At 45.7% G+C, this 14,065-nt stretch overlaps 1 protein-coding gene across 1 annotated transcript in view; it reads left to right on the top strand.

The window, feature by feature from the left end:
• Positions 1–1,923: 1,923 nt before the first annotated feature.
• The window catches only part of rpgrip1l (RPGRIP1 like), a gene marked incomplete at its 3' end in the record, with an annotated part of 25,704 nt that continues 13,562 nt past the window's right edge, over positions 1,924–14,065 (top strand). Inside the window, 5 exon segments of the mRNA XM_034122218.1 lie at positions 1,924–1,995; positions 2,852–2,936; positions 3,087–3,122; positions 6,723–6,867; positions 9,904–10,277. Coding sequence (XP_033978109.1) covers positions 2,852–2,936; positions 3,087–3,122; positions 6,723–6,867; positions 9,904–10,277 — 640 coding nt within the window.

Genomic DNA, 14,065 nt, shown 5'->3' with positions numbered 1-14,065 from the left:
GAAGGCAGCATCTCCTGCTCCAGGTGGTTCTTGTTGATGATGCACATGGAGCTGCTGTGATGATAGAAACATGTCAGACTCGATCTGAGGATAAAGGATGAGATTCAGATTCAAAGGTGTTCTCATCAGACGCTCAGCAGCTACAGAGTAGAAATGGAAAGGAACGTCTTCTGACCTGAGCTCCTCCAACAATGCAACATATATCATACAATACAAATAAATAATAGTGCAAGAAGTCTATATACACGTAAATAGAATATGATATGTTCAAGAACAGAATGTCAAATGTAATATTGTACAGTAAGACAAAATTAAATACGGTTTATTGCGTGATAACTATTTATATAAGTAATTAGCAAACAGATGAATGTTGTGGATGTTCTTCACAGAGGTGTTTAACAGTCGTATGGTCTGTGGGAGGAAACTGACCATCAGACCGTACGAAAACCCAAGTTCTGATCTTTTCAGAAACCAACAAGAGGCCAACAACTCCAGTGTGTTTGCTCCTGTGAGGCAGAGGAGATACATCCATCCGTTTAGACCTCAAGAGCTCTGAAAGAATATCATATTATACGGTTACATGCCGCTTTACAGAAGCACTTAAACTGCATGTCCCACAATGCATCTCATTCTAAGACATGAACACTGAAGAGACTTGCAATGATTTGCCCTAGACTTCTGCTCTCAGACGTAGTTCATTATGAAGTTATTACCCTATCAGAGGCAATACTGTAATATAATACATGATTTGATATCTATTTATTTATAAATGTATATTTATATATGTACTTAATGCTGATGTGGCCCGTGATGAAACTGAGTTTGACCCCTGCTTTAGACCTTCCTCTCTGCTCTCTCATGAAGAACGTATACACTCTGACCCCTCAGGTCATTGGTTGTTGTCTTTCTGTTCTTTTGAACCTTTTTGGGGACCAAACATCTTTCTGGAAATCTCCAAATCCTGATTTTCCATCTGAAAACCCTTTCAGATCATTATGGGGTGTCAAACAGCTGAAAGGTGCACAGCGCCCCCTGCTGGGTGCACCGTCACTGAGTCTTGAAACCCTCCTCTCAGCCCTGCCTCACACACTGTCTGTAATAATAGAGCTATGGTGAACTCAATCCACAGACAGTATGATCTTCTCTGTCACTTCCATCAGGATGCAAAGGGTTCTCATCAGACGCTACAGAGGGGAGATCTGAAGTCCTCAACATCAATATCTATAACACATCAAACAAATACTAACCAGGTAAATGCAGGAGTCTGTAAACATGTAAACAGAATCAGGTAAACAACAACAGAAGGTTGGTTATTGTAGTGATCAACTGATGAGCCCGTGAGTTCCTCTCTGACTTCTGTAACTATAACACATTTGATTTATGCTCTTTATCAGGTTCAGAGACCCTTCACTCCGGTACCTCTTACCTGTCGTCCAATCAGCTGCAGTCTGATATCTGACCCTGTTGGAGAGCCCTATAACTAAGAACATGTACTCTCTCTGTCCTGAGCCCAATATCACAAATGTTACATTTGTCTCAGTGGACTTCACAACATCAAAACAAATACAAAAATATAGCAGTATTCACATTGAAGTCTGTATGTAGTTGAGTATTATATATTACTTTATACTTTTACTCCACTACATTTATTTTATGTAATGACTTACTTTGCAGTTGCTTTATATTTAAACCTCCACCAGGACTGGTGAGAGGAATCCCCCCCCCCACACACACACACACGCACACACGCACGCACGCACGCACGCACACACACGTCCTGTTCATTGCGTTGCTCTGATCTCTGCTCTTCCAGGACAGCAGGGAGTGGTAACGCACCTCAAACGTTATGTGCCACCCACCGTCAAACCAAAGGAGGAAGAAAAACTACATTACCCAGAACCCTTCCCTCTCGGCGCATGCGCAGTTCCATCATAGCGACGACGTTCTGTTTTCAGTAGCAACCGATGCTCCGGATTCAATAAAGCGGTTTAAAAGGTAAGAAATGATTAAAAAGAGAGCATTTCAAACCTTTAACTGTGTTTTAATATCAAACCAGACACATACGGTCACTCTGGCGGTTTGAAACAGATAGTTAGTTAACTGTTTATAACGAGCTAACGAAGCTAAGCGAGCTAACCGAGCTAACGATGGACAGATTGGTCCATTTCAGAATAATATATCTGATATGTTTTATAATGATTGATCATGAAAGTGTTCTCAAAGCTGGTAAAGGTGCAGCTAGTTTGAATGACTTTGTATACTGCAGGGTAGCTTGTGGATTTACTCCAGGTGGAACTAAAGTCTGATTTAACACTTGGTTATATTTCACATCATTCATCCACATCTGTAAAGTAACTAAAGGTATTAAATACATGTAGAATAAAGACACACACACACACACACACACACACACACACACACACACACACACACACACACACACACACACACACACACACACACACACACACACTAATGCACATTCCAAAATATATTGAAGTGACTGTTATTTTGTATTTATTGATGGCTGTGCTTTGATGTAGGTCTTCATGTGTGTACATGTGTGTACATGTGTGTACATGTGTACATGTGTGTGTTGATTGTGTATATATAGGTTTCAGTGTTTCCCCTAGGTTTACTTTGGGGGGGCGCGGGGCTCTGTTGGGGGGGCGCAGCGCCCCCCCAACAGAGCCCCGCGCCCCCCCAAGACAATGGTAGGGGAAACACTGGGTTTATACATATTTTTACACATATTTTTTATATATATTTGTTATTGTATGTACACACAAACTGAAAGACTGACGATAAAGTTGACTTTGATAAATGCTGTTTCCCCCCCTCTGCTTCTCAGATGATGTCCACCGTCCTGGACGACTCGGCCTGGGACGTCCCGGTGAGAGACGTCCCGGTGAGAGACGTCCAGCTGTCCCCTGCAGGTTGGTCTGCTCCCACATTTACAATCCAATCCAACTGTATCTATAGAGCACGCTTAGAAACAACATTGGGATCAATAAAGTACTTCTGATCTCCTCTCTCTCTAATATGTAATGAACTGTTCTGATTCTGATGCTTGGTGGTCCCCTCAGGTATTGATCAGCTGCTGCTGGGAGGGAAACCCTCAGGTATTGATCAGCTGCTGCTGGGAGGGAAACCCTCAGGTATTGATCAGCTGCTGCTGGGAGGGAAACCCTCAGGTATTGATCAGCTGCTGCTGTGTGTCACTCCGGATCACCTGATGGAGATGCACTATAGTATACAGACAGAAGTGTTGTTCACCTCCTCATCAAACTACAGCAGCTTTCATCCACTCCATATTCTAACATGAATATGAAGTTGGTCCTCTTTGCAGCTCTGACAGCTTCCTCTCCTCTGGGAAGCAAGATGTTGTAGTGTGTGTGTGACGCCCATTCACCAGAAGTGGCTTTTTTCTCTGATTTTTGACTTTTCCTCCAAATTCTGATTTTATTTAAAAACTTCACAGAATTTACTCTCTTTTAAGAATCGCCATTTTTTCCCAAATACCTAGCGAATACTTTTCGCCTAAATGTAATGTTTTCTCCCAAATAATTGTTTTTCTCCCAATAATTTTTTTATCCCAAATTTACTGTTTTCTAAAAAAATAATATTTTTTGCTTCAGAATTAACTTTTTTCTCAGAAATTGTCATTTTTCTCAAAATTGAGTTTTTTCTCTCAATTTTTTTACTTTTTCTCAAATGTTTTACGTTTTTCCTTGGAATTGAGCATTAGTGAGGTCAGACTCTTATGTTGGACGAGAGGCTGGCTCTCTGCTCTAGTTCATCCCAAAGGAGTTCAGTGGGTTGAGGTCAAGTTCTTCCACCAAACTGTTTCCACTAGGCCTTCACGGACCTGCTTTGAGAGACTCATCTGGAACAAAGAGGTTCCTCTTCTCCAAACTGTCTCCACCAGGCCTTCACGGACCTGCTTTGAGAGACTCAGCTGGAACAGAGAGGTTCCTCTTCTCCAAACTGTCTCCACCAGGCCTTCATGGACCTGCTTTGAGAGACTCATCTGGAACAAAGAGGTTCCTCTTCTCCAAACTGTCTCCACCAGGCCTTCACGGACCTGCTTTGAGAGACTCATCTGGAACAAAGAGGTTCCTCTTCTCCAAACTGTCTCCACCAGGCCTTCACGGACCTGCTTTGAGAGACTCAGCTGGAACAGAGAGGTTCCTCTTCTCCAAACTGTCTCCACCAGGCCTTCATGGACCTGCTTTGAGAGACTCATCTGGAACAAAGAGGTTCCTCTTCTCCAAACTGTCTCCACCAGGCCTTCACGGACCTGCTTTGAGAGACTCATCTGGAACAAAGAGGTTCCTCTTCTCCAAACTGTCTCCACCAGGCCTTCACGGACCCTTTGAGAGACTCAGCTGGAACAGAGAGGTTCCTCTTCTCCAAACTGTCTCCACCAGGCCTTCACGGACCTGCTTTGAGAGACTCAGCTGGAACAGAGAGGTTCCTCTTCTCCAAACTGTCTCCACCAGGCCTTCACGGACCCTTTGAGAGACTCATCTGGAACAGAGAGGTTCCTCTTCTCCAAACTGTCTCCACCAGGCCTTCATGGACCTGCTTTGAGAGACTCATCTGGAACAGAGAGGTTCCTCTTCTCCAAACTGTCTCCACCAGGCCTTCATGGACCTGCTTTGAGAGACTCATCTGGAACAGAGAGGTTCCTCTTCTCCAAACTGTCTCCACTAAGCCTTCACGGACCTGCTTTGAGAGACTCATCTGGAACAGAGAGGTTCCTCTTCTCCAAACTGTCTCCACCAGGCCTTCATGGACCTGCTATGAGAGACTCACCTGGAACAGAGAGGTTCCTCTTCTCCAAACTGTCTCCACCAGGCCTTCATGGACCTGCTTTGAGAGACTCATCTGGAACAGAGAGGTTCCTCTTCTCCAAACTGTCTCCACCAGGCCTTCATGGACCTGCTTTGAGAGACTCATCTGGAACAGAGAGGTTCCTCTTCTCCAAACTGTCTCCACTAAGCCTTCACGGACCTGCTTTGAGAGACTCATCTGGAACAGAGAGGTTCCTCTTCTCCAAACTGTCTCCACCAGGCCTTCATGGACCTGCTATGAGAGACTCACCTGGAACAGAGAGGTTCCTCTTCTCCAAACTGTCTCCACCAGGCCTTCATGGACCTGCTTTGAGAGACTCATCTGGAACAGAGAGGTTCCTCTTCTCCAAACTGTCTCCACTAAGCCTTCACGGACCTGCTTTGAGAGACTCATCTGGAACAGAGAGGTTCCTCTTCTCCAAACTGTCTCCACTAGGCCTTCACGGACCTGCTTTGAGAGACTCATCTGGAACAGAGAGGTTCCTCTTCTCCAAACTGTCTCCACTAGGCCTTCACGGACCTGCTTTGAGAGACTCATCTGGAACAGAGAGGTTCCTCTTCTCCAAACTGTCTCCACTAATTCTTCATGGACCTGCTTTGAGAGACTCAGCTGGAACAGAGAGGTTCCTCTTCTCCAAACTGTCTCCACTAAGCCTTCACGGACCCTTTGAGAGACTCAGCTGGAACAGAGAGGTTCCTCTTCTCCAAACTGTCTCCACCAGGCCTTCATGGACCTGCTTTGAGAGACTCATCTGGAACAGAGAGGTTCCTCTTCTCCAAACTGTCTCCACCAGGCCTTCATGGACCTGCTTTGAGAGACTCATCTGGAACAGAGAGGTTCCTCTTCTCCAAATTGTCTCCACTAGGCCTTCACGGACCCTTTGAGAGACTCATCTGGAACAGAGAGGTTCCTCTTCTCCAAACTGTCTCCACTAAGCCTTCACGGACCTGCTTTGAGAGACTCATCTGGAACAGAGAGGTTCCTCTTCTCCAAACTGTCTCCACCAGGCCTTCACGGACCCTTTGAGAGACTCATCTGGAACAGAGAGGTTCCTCTTCTCCAAACTGTCTCCACTAGGCCTTCACGGACCTGCTTTGAGAGACTCATCTGGAACAGAGAGGTTCCTCTTCTCCAAACTGTCTCCACCAGGCCTTCACGGACCCTTTGAGAGACTCATCTGGAACAGAGAGGTTCCTCTTCTCCAAACTGTCTCCACCAGGCCTTCACGGACCTGCTTTGAGAGACTCAGCTGGAACAGAGAGGTTCCTCTTCTCCAAACTGTCTCCACCAGGCCTTCATGGACCTGCTTTGAGAGACTCAGCTGGAACAGAGAGGTTCCTCTTCTCCAAACTGTCTCCACTAGGCCTTCACGGACCTGCTTTGAGAGACTCATCTGGAACAGAGAGGTTCCTCTTCTCCAAACTGTCTCCACTAGGCCTTCACGGACCCTTTGAGAGACTCATCTGGAACAGAGAGTTTCCTCTTCTCCAAACTGTCTCCACTAAGCCTTCACGGACCTGCTTTGAGAGACTCAGCTGGAACAGAGAGGTTCCTCTTCTCCAAACTGTCTCCACTAGGCCTTCACGGACCCTTTGAGAGACTCAGGTGGAACAGAGAGGTTCCTCTTCTCCAAACTGTCTCCACTAGGCCTTCACGGACCCTTTGAGAGACTCAGGTGGAACAGAGAGGTTCCTCTTCTCCAAACTGTCTCCACTAGGCCTTCACGGACCCTTTGAGAGACTCAGGTGGAACAGAGAGGTTCCTCTTCTCCAAACTGTCTCCACTAAGCATAGAACTGTCCAAAAGGACTTGGTGAGATGAAGCATATTCTCTAACAGTCTCTAATAGTCTCTCTCTCTCCTCAGATGTGTCTCTTCATCAGAATGCCAGAGAGCGTCAGGACGTCTCTAAGGTGTCCAGGGAGGAGCTGGAGGATCGGTTCCTGCGCCTCCACGAGGAGACGCAGTTCCTCAAACAGAAAACTCACAAACAGGACGACAAGATCAGGAAGTGAGAGAAACACAGATGCTACATTTCCCACAATGCAGCCTGTTTTAGTGTTTTATTCACCCCAAACCACACAACATTTCTTTACTCGTGTTCGTCATCTTGCAATCTACTTATTTATTCAAACAGTTATCACCACAATAAACCTTATTTAATTTTGTCATACTGTACATTATTTAATTTCATATTCTGTTTACATGGATACAGACTTCTTGCACTATTTTTCATTTTTATTTTATTTAGTGGGAATGCTGATACAGCATTCCAACTATATGTTATGCTACGGACAAAATTCTTATTATTATTCCATCCAATTATTTTGGCCCTCTTCTCCTCCCACATTGAACATCGCAGAAACTCCGTTCAAACATCAAAACGTTCAGCTCGGTCGGGAATCGATGGCTATCACTTTTATCATTCATAACTTTCATAATTCCAGAGATACATCCCATAATTCATCACATTTTTAACCATTGAAGTCAATGGAGACATTCTTCAGACTTCAACAAATCTTCATGCGACTTCAACTGCTAACTGTTCATTCATACTTTCACTCAGAAACCTCATTCCAACTTTAAAATGTTACACATCTTTCTGACATTATTCGTGTAACACAACTTTTAAATCTGATTCTTACTTTTAGAGATATTAAACATTGTTCAGACCTTGTTAAAGAGGTTTTCTTCAGATTTTAACATTAACTAGAGTGCGTGATGTCACAGCTAGAGGGTAGGAAATCTTGAAATTTGCCTTCATATTTCTTTTTTTAAACTGCCATAATTCCCAAACCCTACATTCCTGAGACATAATTTTTCATGACAAACGTAGGAAAACATCTCGTAGCTTGAAAAATGACAAATAATTAAGCAAAAATAATTAAACAAAATGCCTCTTGAGGGCATGAAGTGACAAAAACGTTCAACATGTCTCCATTAAAGCCCATTGTAATTTCAGGCAGATATTTCCTCACAGTAGCAGCCGCACACCTTTAGTTAAACTGCCAAAAAGGCCACATTATTAACCCGAAAGTACACAAAAATTACACTTCAGATACTCAACTTCCTTGACATGCTTCACGTTTTGAAATTTCACAGATATCTGTTATCGTTCTTTGACAAAACGTTCACATGTAAGAGGTTTATCTCTCATTCAGAACAATGGAAACCTTTGATCTCTGCACACCTCGTTAGCTCAAATATAAACACCTGTGTCATGGAACACGATGATGTCATAACACACAGGTGTTCGTGTTTGAGCTAACGACGTGGTCACTGGAGTTTAACAGACTGTCTGAGCCTATTCTTTTCTGTCTGATGGAGACTTCATACTGACTTCAACATGTTCCACCTATTTTATACATTATTGGTGACACACAGCTGTCGTCGTTAGCTCAAATATAAACACCTGTGTCATGGAACACGATGATGTCACATTGACAGGTTTGGTAACGGTGCAGCCATCAACGCATCTAAGCGTATTATGGGGTGTCATCAAATGCCGTTGCCATGGCGACAGACCACTCGCCATGAAGCACGATGTCGCTGTAAGTCCAATGGACACGGTCCGATCGTCCCCCAAACGTCGCTTGTATATCACCGGTCCAGCCCTCAACAGCTCTACGTCAATTATGGGGTTTCTTCAAATGCCGTTGCCATGGCAACACAATGCTCGCCATGAAACACGGTTTTCTCATAACTTCAGTGAAAATGTTCCAAACGGCCCAAAACTTCACAGGTTTGGTAACGATGCAGCCATCAACGCATCTAAGCGTATTATGGGGTTTCATCAAATGCCGTTGCCATGGCGACAGACCACTCGCCATGAAGCACGATGTCGCTGTAAATCCAATGGACACGGTCCAATCGTCCCCGAATCTTCACTTGTATATCACCGGTCCATGCCTCAACAGCTCTACGCCAAATCTGAGATCTCAACATGTGCCGTTTCCATGGAAACGCATCCCTCGCCTTAAAACACGATGTTGTCGTGATACCTATGCAAATGGTCTAAAACAGCACCAGACTTCAGATAATGGTTAATGGTCCGGCCTCCAATGGACACGGTCCGATCGCCCCCAAACTTCGCTTGTAAATTACCAGTCCATGCCTCAACAGCTCTACGCCAAATCTGAGATCTCACCATAGGCTGTTTCCATGGAAACGCATCCCTCGCCATAAAACACGATGTTGTCATGATACCTATGCAAATGGTCCAAACACCACCAGACTTCAGATGACAGTTAATGGTCCAGTCCTGAACATGTCTATATACCATTAGTGAGTTTTCCTCAAAAGCTGTTGCCATGGCAACGCATCTCTTGCAATAAAAGACGATGTCGCTATAACTCCTATGAACATTTTCAAAAAGTGCTCAAACTTCACATGTGTGCTAACAGTCCAGCTGTGAAGACATCTACGGGACAGTTTTGAGATTTCTTCAAATGCCGTTGCCATGGCAACACAATGCTCGCCATGAAACACGGTTTTCTCATAACTTCAGTGAAAATGCTCCAAATGGCCCAAAACTTCATAGGTTTGGTAACGATGCAGCCATCAACGCATCTAAGCGTATTATGGAATTCCGTTGGCATGGCGACAGATCATTCACCATCAAGTTAGTTCAAAAGTTTGCAGTTCAAATATTCTGCTGCTTTTCCAAGCCTTTTTACTTTCTTTTCTTCTCTCATCACACATTCAAGCCCCCAGTGTTCATGTATCATTTCAATCTAAATTCTTCACTTTCTTCTTACACATTACATTTCAGCATAGCAGTCAGCTTTTCAGCATAAAGCATTCCCACTAGCAATTTCTTCAGGAATTGCATTCTCTAGTTATATATGTTGCACTGTTGGAGGAGCTCAGGTCAGAAGAGTTTCATTTCTACACTGTAGCTGCTGAGCATCTGATGAGAACACCTTTGAATATTGGATCTTTGAATATAATGACCCCTCTCCTCCTCCTCCTCCTCCTCCTCCTCCTCCTTCTTCTCCTCCTCCTCCTCCTCCTCCTCCTCCTCCTCCTCCCCCTCCTCTCTCCTCAGGCTGGGCACTAAGTTGATGCGTCTCCTGAAGGATCGTGGTCGTATGGAGCGTCTGGCTGGAGGTCAGGCTGGAGGTCAGGCTGGAGGTCAGGCTGGAGGTCAGGCTGGAGGTCAAGCTGGAGGTCAGGCTGGAGGTCATGCTGGAGGTCAGGTGATGCGTCTGCGTGACGTGGAGCTGGAGGAGGTGATGGAGGAGCTGCAGGAGCAGGTGAGAGGCCTTCAGGTGGAGAACGTGGGTCTGAAGCAGCGCCTCCTGGTGGCCAAACAGCAGCTGCTCACCTCCCACAGCAGGAGGTCTCCGTACGGCCGCGTCCAATCACGAGTCAACACGGGGGTAAAGAAGGACGACGCCCCCTCCCTGACACACCTGAAGAGTAAGATACACACACACACACACACACACACACACACACACACACACACACACACACACACACACACACACCTGAAGAGTAAGATACACACACCATACACACACACACACACACACACACACACACACCTGAAGAGTAAGATACACACACACACACACACACACACACACACACCTGAAGAGTAAGATACACACACACACACACACACACACACACACACACACACACACACACACACACACACACACACACCTGAAGAGTAAGATAAAAACACACCTGAAGAGTAAGATAATCAAACATAAACACACCTGAAGAGCTTCACTGTCCTATTCCTGTGTTGGACCCTGGAGGCAGCATCTCCCTCCCCTCTATAATATGGTCGTAGGTGAACGAAGCAGCTATAACATATAAAGCTGATAGTGATAGTGATCAGTGTTACAGGTGTCAGTGTTTCAGGTGTCAGTGTTACAGGTGTCAGTCAGTGTTACAGGTGTCAGTGTTTCAGGTGTCAGTCAGTGTTACAGGTGTCAGTGTTTCAGGTGTCAGTGTTTCAGGTGTCAGTCAGTGTTACAGGTGTCAGTGTTTCAGGTGTCAGTGTTACAGGTGTCAGTGTTACAGGTGTCAGTGTTACAGGTGTCAGTGTTTCAGGTGTCAGTGTTACAGGTGTCAGTGTTACAGATGTCAGTGTTTCAGGTGTCAGTGTTACAGGTGTCAGTGTTTCAGGTGTCAGGGTTACAGGTGTCAGTGTTACAGGTGTCAGTGTTACAGGTGGCAGGGTTTCAGGTGTCAGTGTTTCAGGTGTCAGGGTTTCAGGTGTCAGTGTTTCAGGTGTCAGGGTTTCAGGTGTCAGTGTTACAGGTGTCAGTGTTTCAGGTGTCAGTGTTTCAGGTGGCAGGGTTTCAGGTGTCAGTGTTACAGGTGCCAGGGTTACAGGTGTCAGTGTTTCAGGTGTCAGGGTTTCAGGTGTCAGGGTTACAGGTGTCAATGTTACAGGTGTCAGTGTTTCAGGTGTCAGTGTTTCAGGTGCCAGGGTTACAGGTGTCAGTGTTTCAGGTGCCAGGGTTACAGGTGTCAGTGTTACAGGTGTCAGTGTTACAGGTGTCAGGGTTACAGGTGCCAGGGTTACAGGTGGCAGTGTGTCAGGGTTACAGGTGGCAGTGTTACAGGTGTCAGTGTTTCAGGTGTCAGTGTTTCAGGTGTCAGTGTTACAGGTGCCAGGGTTACAGGTGTCAGTGTTTCAGGTGTCAGTGTTTCAGGTGTCAGTGTTTCAGGTGTCAGTGTTTCAGGTGTCAGGGTTACAGGTTTCAGGTGTCAGTGTTACAGGTGTCAGTCAGTGTTACAGGTGCCAGGGTTACAGGTTTCAGGTGTCAGTGTTACAGGTGTCAGTGTTTCAGGTGTCAGTGTTACAGGTGTCAGTGTTACAGGTGTCAGTGTTACAGTTGGCAGTCAGTGTTACAGGTGCCAGGGTTACAGGTTTCAGGTGTCAGTGTTACAGGTGTCAGTGTTTCAGGTGTCAGTGTTACAGGTGTCAGTGTTACAGGTGGCAGTGTTTCAGGTGTCAGTGTTACAGGTGTCAGTGTTACAGGTGTCAGTGTTTCAGGTGTCAGTGTTACAGGTGTCAGTGTTACAGGTGTCAGTGTTTCAGGTGTCAGTGTTACAGGTGTCAGTGTTACAGGTGTCAGTGTTACAGGTGTCAGTGTTACAGGTGTCAGTGTTTCAGGTGTCAGTGTTCAGGTGTCAGTGTTACAGGTGTCAGTGTTACAGGTGTCAGTGTTTACAGGGTGTCAGTGTTACAGGTGTCAGTGTTTACAGGTTGTCAGTGTTTACAGGTGTCAGTGTTACAGGTGTCAGTGTTAGGTGTCAGTGTTACAGGTGTCAGTGTTACAGGTGGCAGTGTTTCAGGTGTCAGTGTTACAGGTGTCAGTGTTACAGGTGTCAGTGTTTCAGGTGTCAGTGTTACAGGTGTCAGTGTTTCAGGTGTCAGTGTTACAGGTGTCAGTGTTACAGGTGTCAGTGTTACAGGTGTCAGTGTTTCAGGTGTCAGTGTTACAGGTGTCAGTGTTTCAGGTGTCAGTGTTACAGGTGTCAGTGTTACAGGTGTCATTGTTTCAGGTGTCAGTGTTTCAGGTGTCAGTGTTACAGGTGTCAGTGTTTCAGGTGTCAGTGTTACAGGTGTCAGTGTTACAGGTGTCAGTGTTACAGGTGTCAGTGTTTTCAGGTGTCAGTGTTTCAGGTGTCAGTGTTACAGGTGTCAGTGTTACAGGTGTCAGTGTTACATGTGTCAGTGTTTCAGGTGTCAGTGTTACAGGTGTCAGTGTTACAGGTGTCAGTGTTACAGGTGTCAGTGTTTCAGGTGTCAGTGTTTCAGGTGTCAGTGTTACAGGTGTCAGTGTTACAGGTGTCAGTGTTACAGGTGTCAGTGTTACAGGTGTCAGTGTTTCAGGTGTCAGGGTTACAGGTGTCAGTCAGTGTTACAGGTGTCAGTGTTTCAGGTGTCAGTGTTTCAGGTGTCAGTGTTACAGGTGTCAGTGTTACAGGTGTCAGTGTTACAGGTGTCAGTGTTTCAGGTGTCAGTGTTACAGGTGTCAGTGTTTCAGGTGTCAGTGTTACAGGTGTCAGTGTTTCAGGTGTCAGTGTTTCAGGTGTCAGTGTTACAGGTGTCAGTGTTTCAGGTGTCAGTGTTTCAGGGTGTCAGTGTTTCAGGTGTCAGGGTTACAGGTTTCAGGTGTCAGTGTTACAGGTGTCAGTGTTACAGGTGTCAGTCAGTGTTACAGGTGCCAGGGTTACAGGTTTCAGGTGTCAGTGTTACAGGTGTCAGTGTTTCAGGTGTCAGTGTTACAGGTGTCAGTGTTACAGGTGTCAGTGTTACAGGTGGCAGTCAGTGTTACAGGTGCCAGGGTTACAGGTTTCAGGTGTCAGTGTTACAGGTGTCAGTGTTTCAGGTGGCAGTGTTTCAGGTGGCAGTGTTTCAGGTGTCAGTCAGTGTTACAGGTGGCAGTGTTTCAGGTGTCAGGGTTTCAGGTGTCAGTGTTACAGGTGTCAGTGTTACAGGTGTCAGTCAGTGTTACAGGTGTCAGTGTTTCAGGTGTCAGTGTTACAGGTGTCAGTGTTTCAGGTGTCAGTCAGTGTTACAGGTGTCAGTGTTACAGGTGTCAGTGTTACAGGTGTCAGTGTTTCAGGTGTCAGGGTTTCAGGTGTCAGGGTTTCAGGTGTCAGTCAGTGTTACAGGTGTCAGGGTTACAGGTGTCAGTGTTACAGGTGTCAGTGTTTCAGGTGTCAGTGTTACAGGTGGCAGTGTTTCAGGTGTCAGTGTTTCAGGTGTCAGGGTTTCAGGTGTCAGTGTTACAGGTGTCAGTGTTACAGGTGTCAGTCAGTGTTACAGGTGCCAGGGTTACAGGTTTCAGGTGTCAGTGTTACAGGTGTCAGTGTTACAGGTGTCAGTGTTTCAGGTGTCAGTGTTTCAGGTGTCAGTCAGTGTTACAGGTGTCAGTGTTTCAGGTTTCAGGTGTCAGTGTTACAGGTGTCAGTGTTACAGGTGTCAGTCAGTGTTACAGGTGCCAGGGTTACAGGTTTCAGGTGTCAGTGTTACAGGTGTCAGTGTTACAGGTGGCAGTGTTTCAGGTGTCAGTGTTTCAGGTGTCAGTCAGTGTTACAGGTGTCAGTGTTTCAGGTGTCAGGGTTTCAGGTGTCAGTGTTTCAGGTGTCAGTCAGTGTTACAGGTGTCAGTGTTTCAGGTGTCAGTGTTACAGGTGTCAGGGTTACAGGTGTCAGTGTTACAGGTGTCAGTG

The sequence above is a fragment of the Trematomus bernacchii genome, unplaced genomic scaffold (genome assembly GCF_902827165.1).
Source record: "Trematomus bernacchii unplaced genomic scaffold, fTreBer1.1, whole genome shotgun sequence".
Classification (NCBI taxonomy): Eukaryota; Metazoa; Chordata; class Actinopteri; order Perciformes; family Nototheniidae; genus Trematomus; species Trematomus bernacchii.
This window is presented reverse-complemented; position numbering and strand designations above follow the sequence as displayed.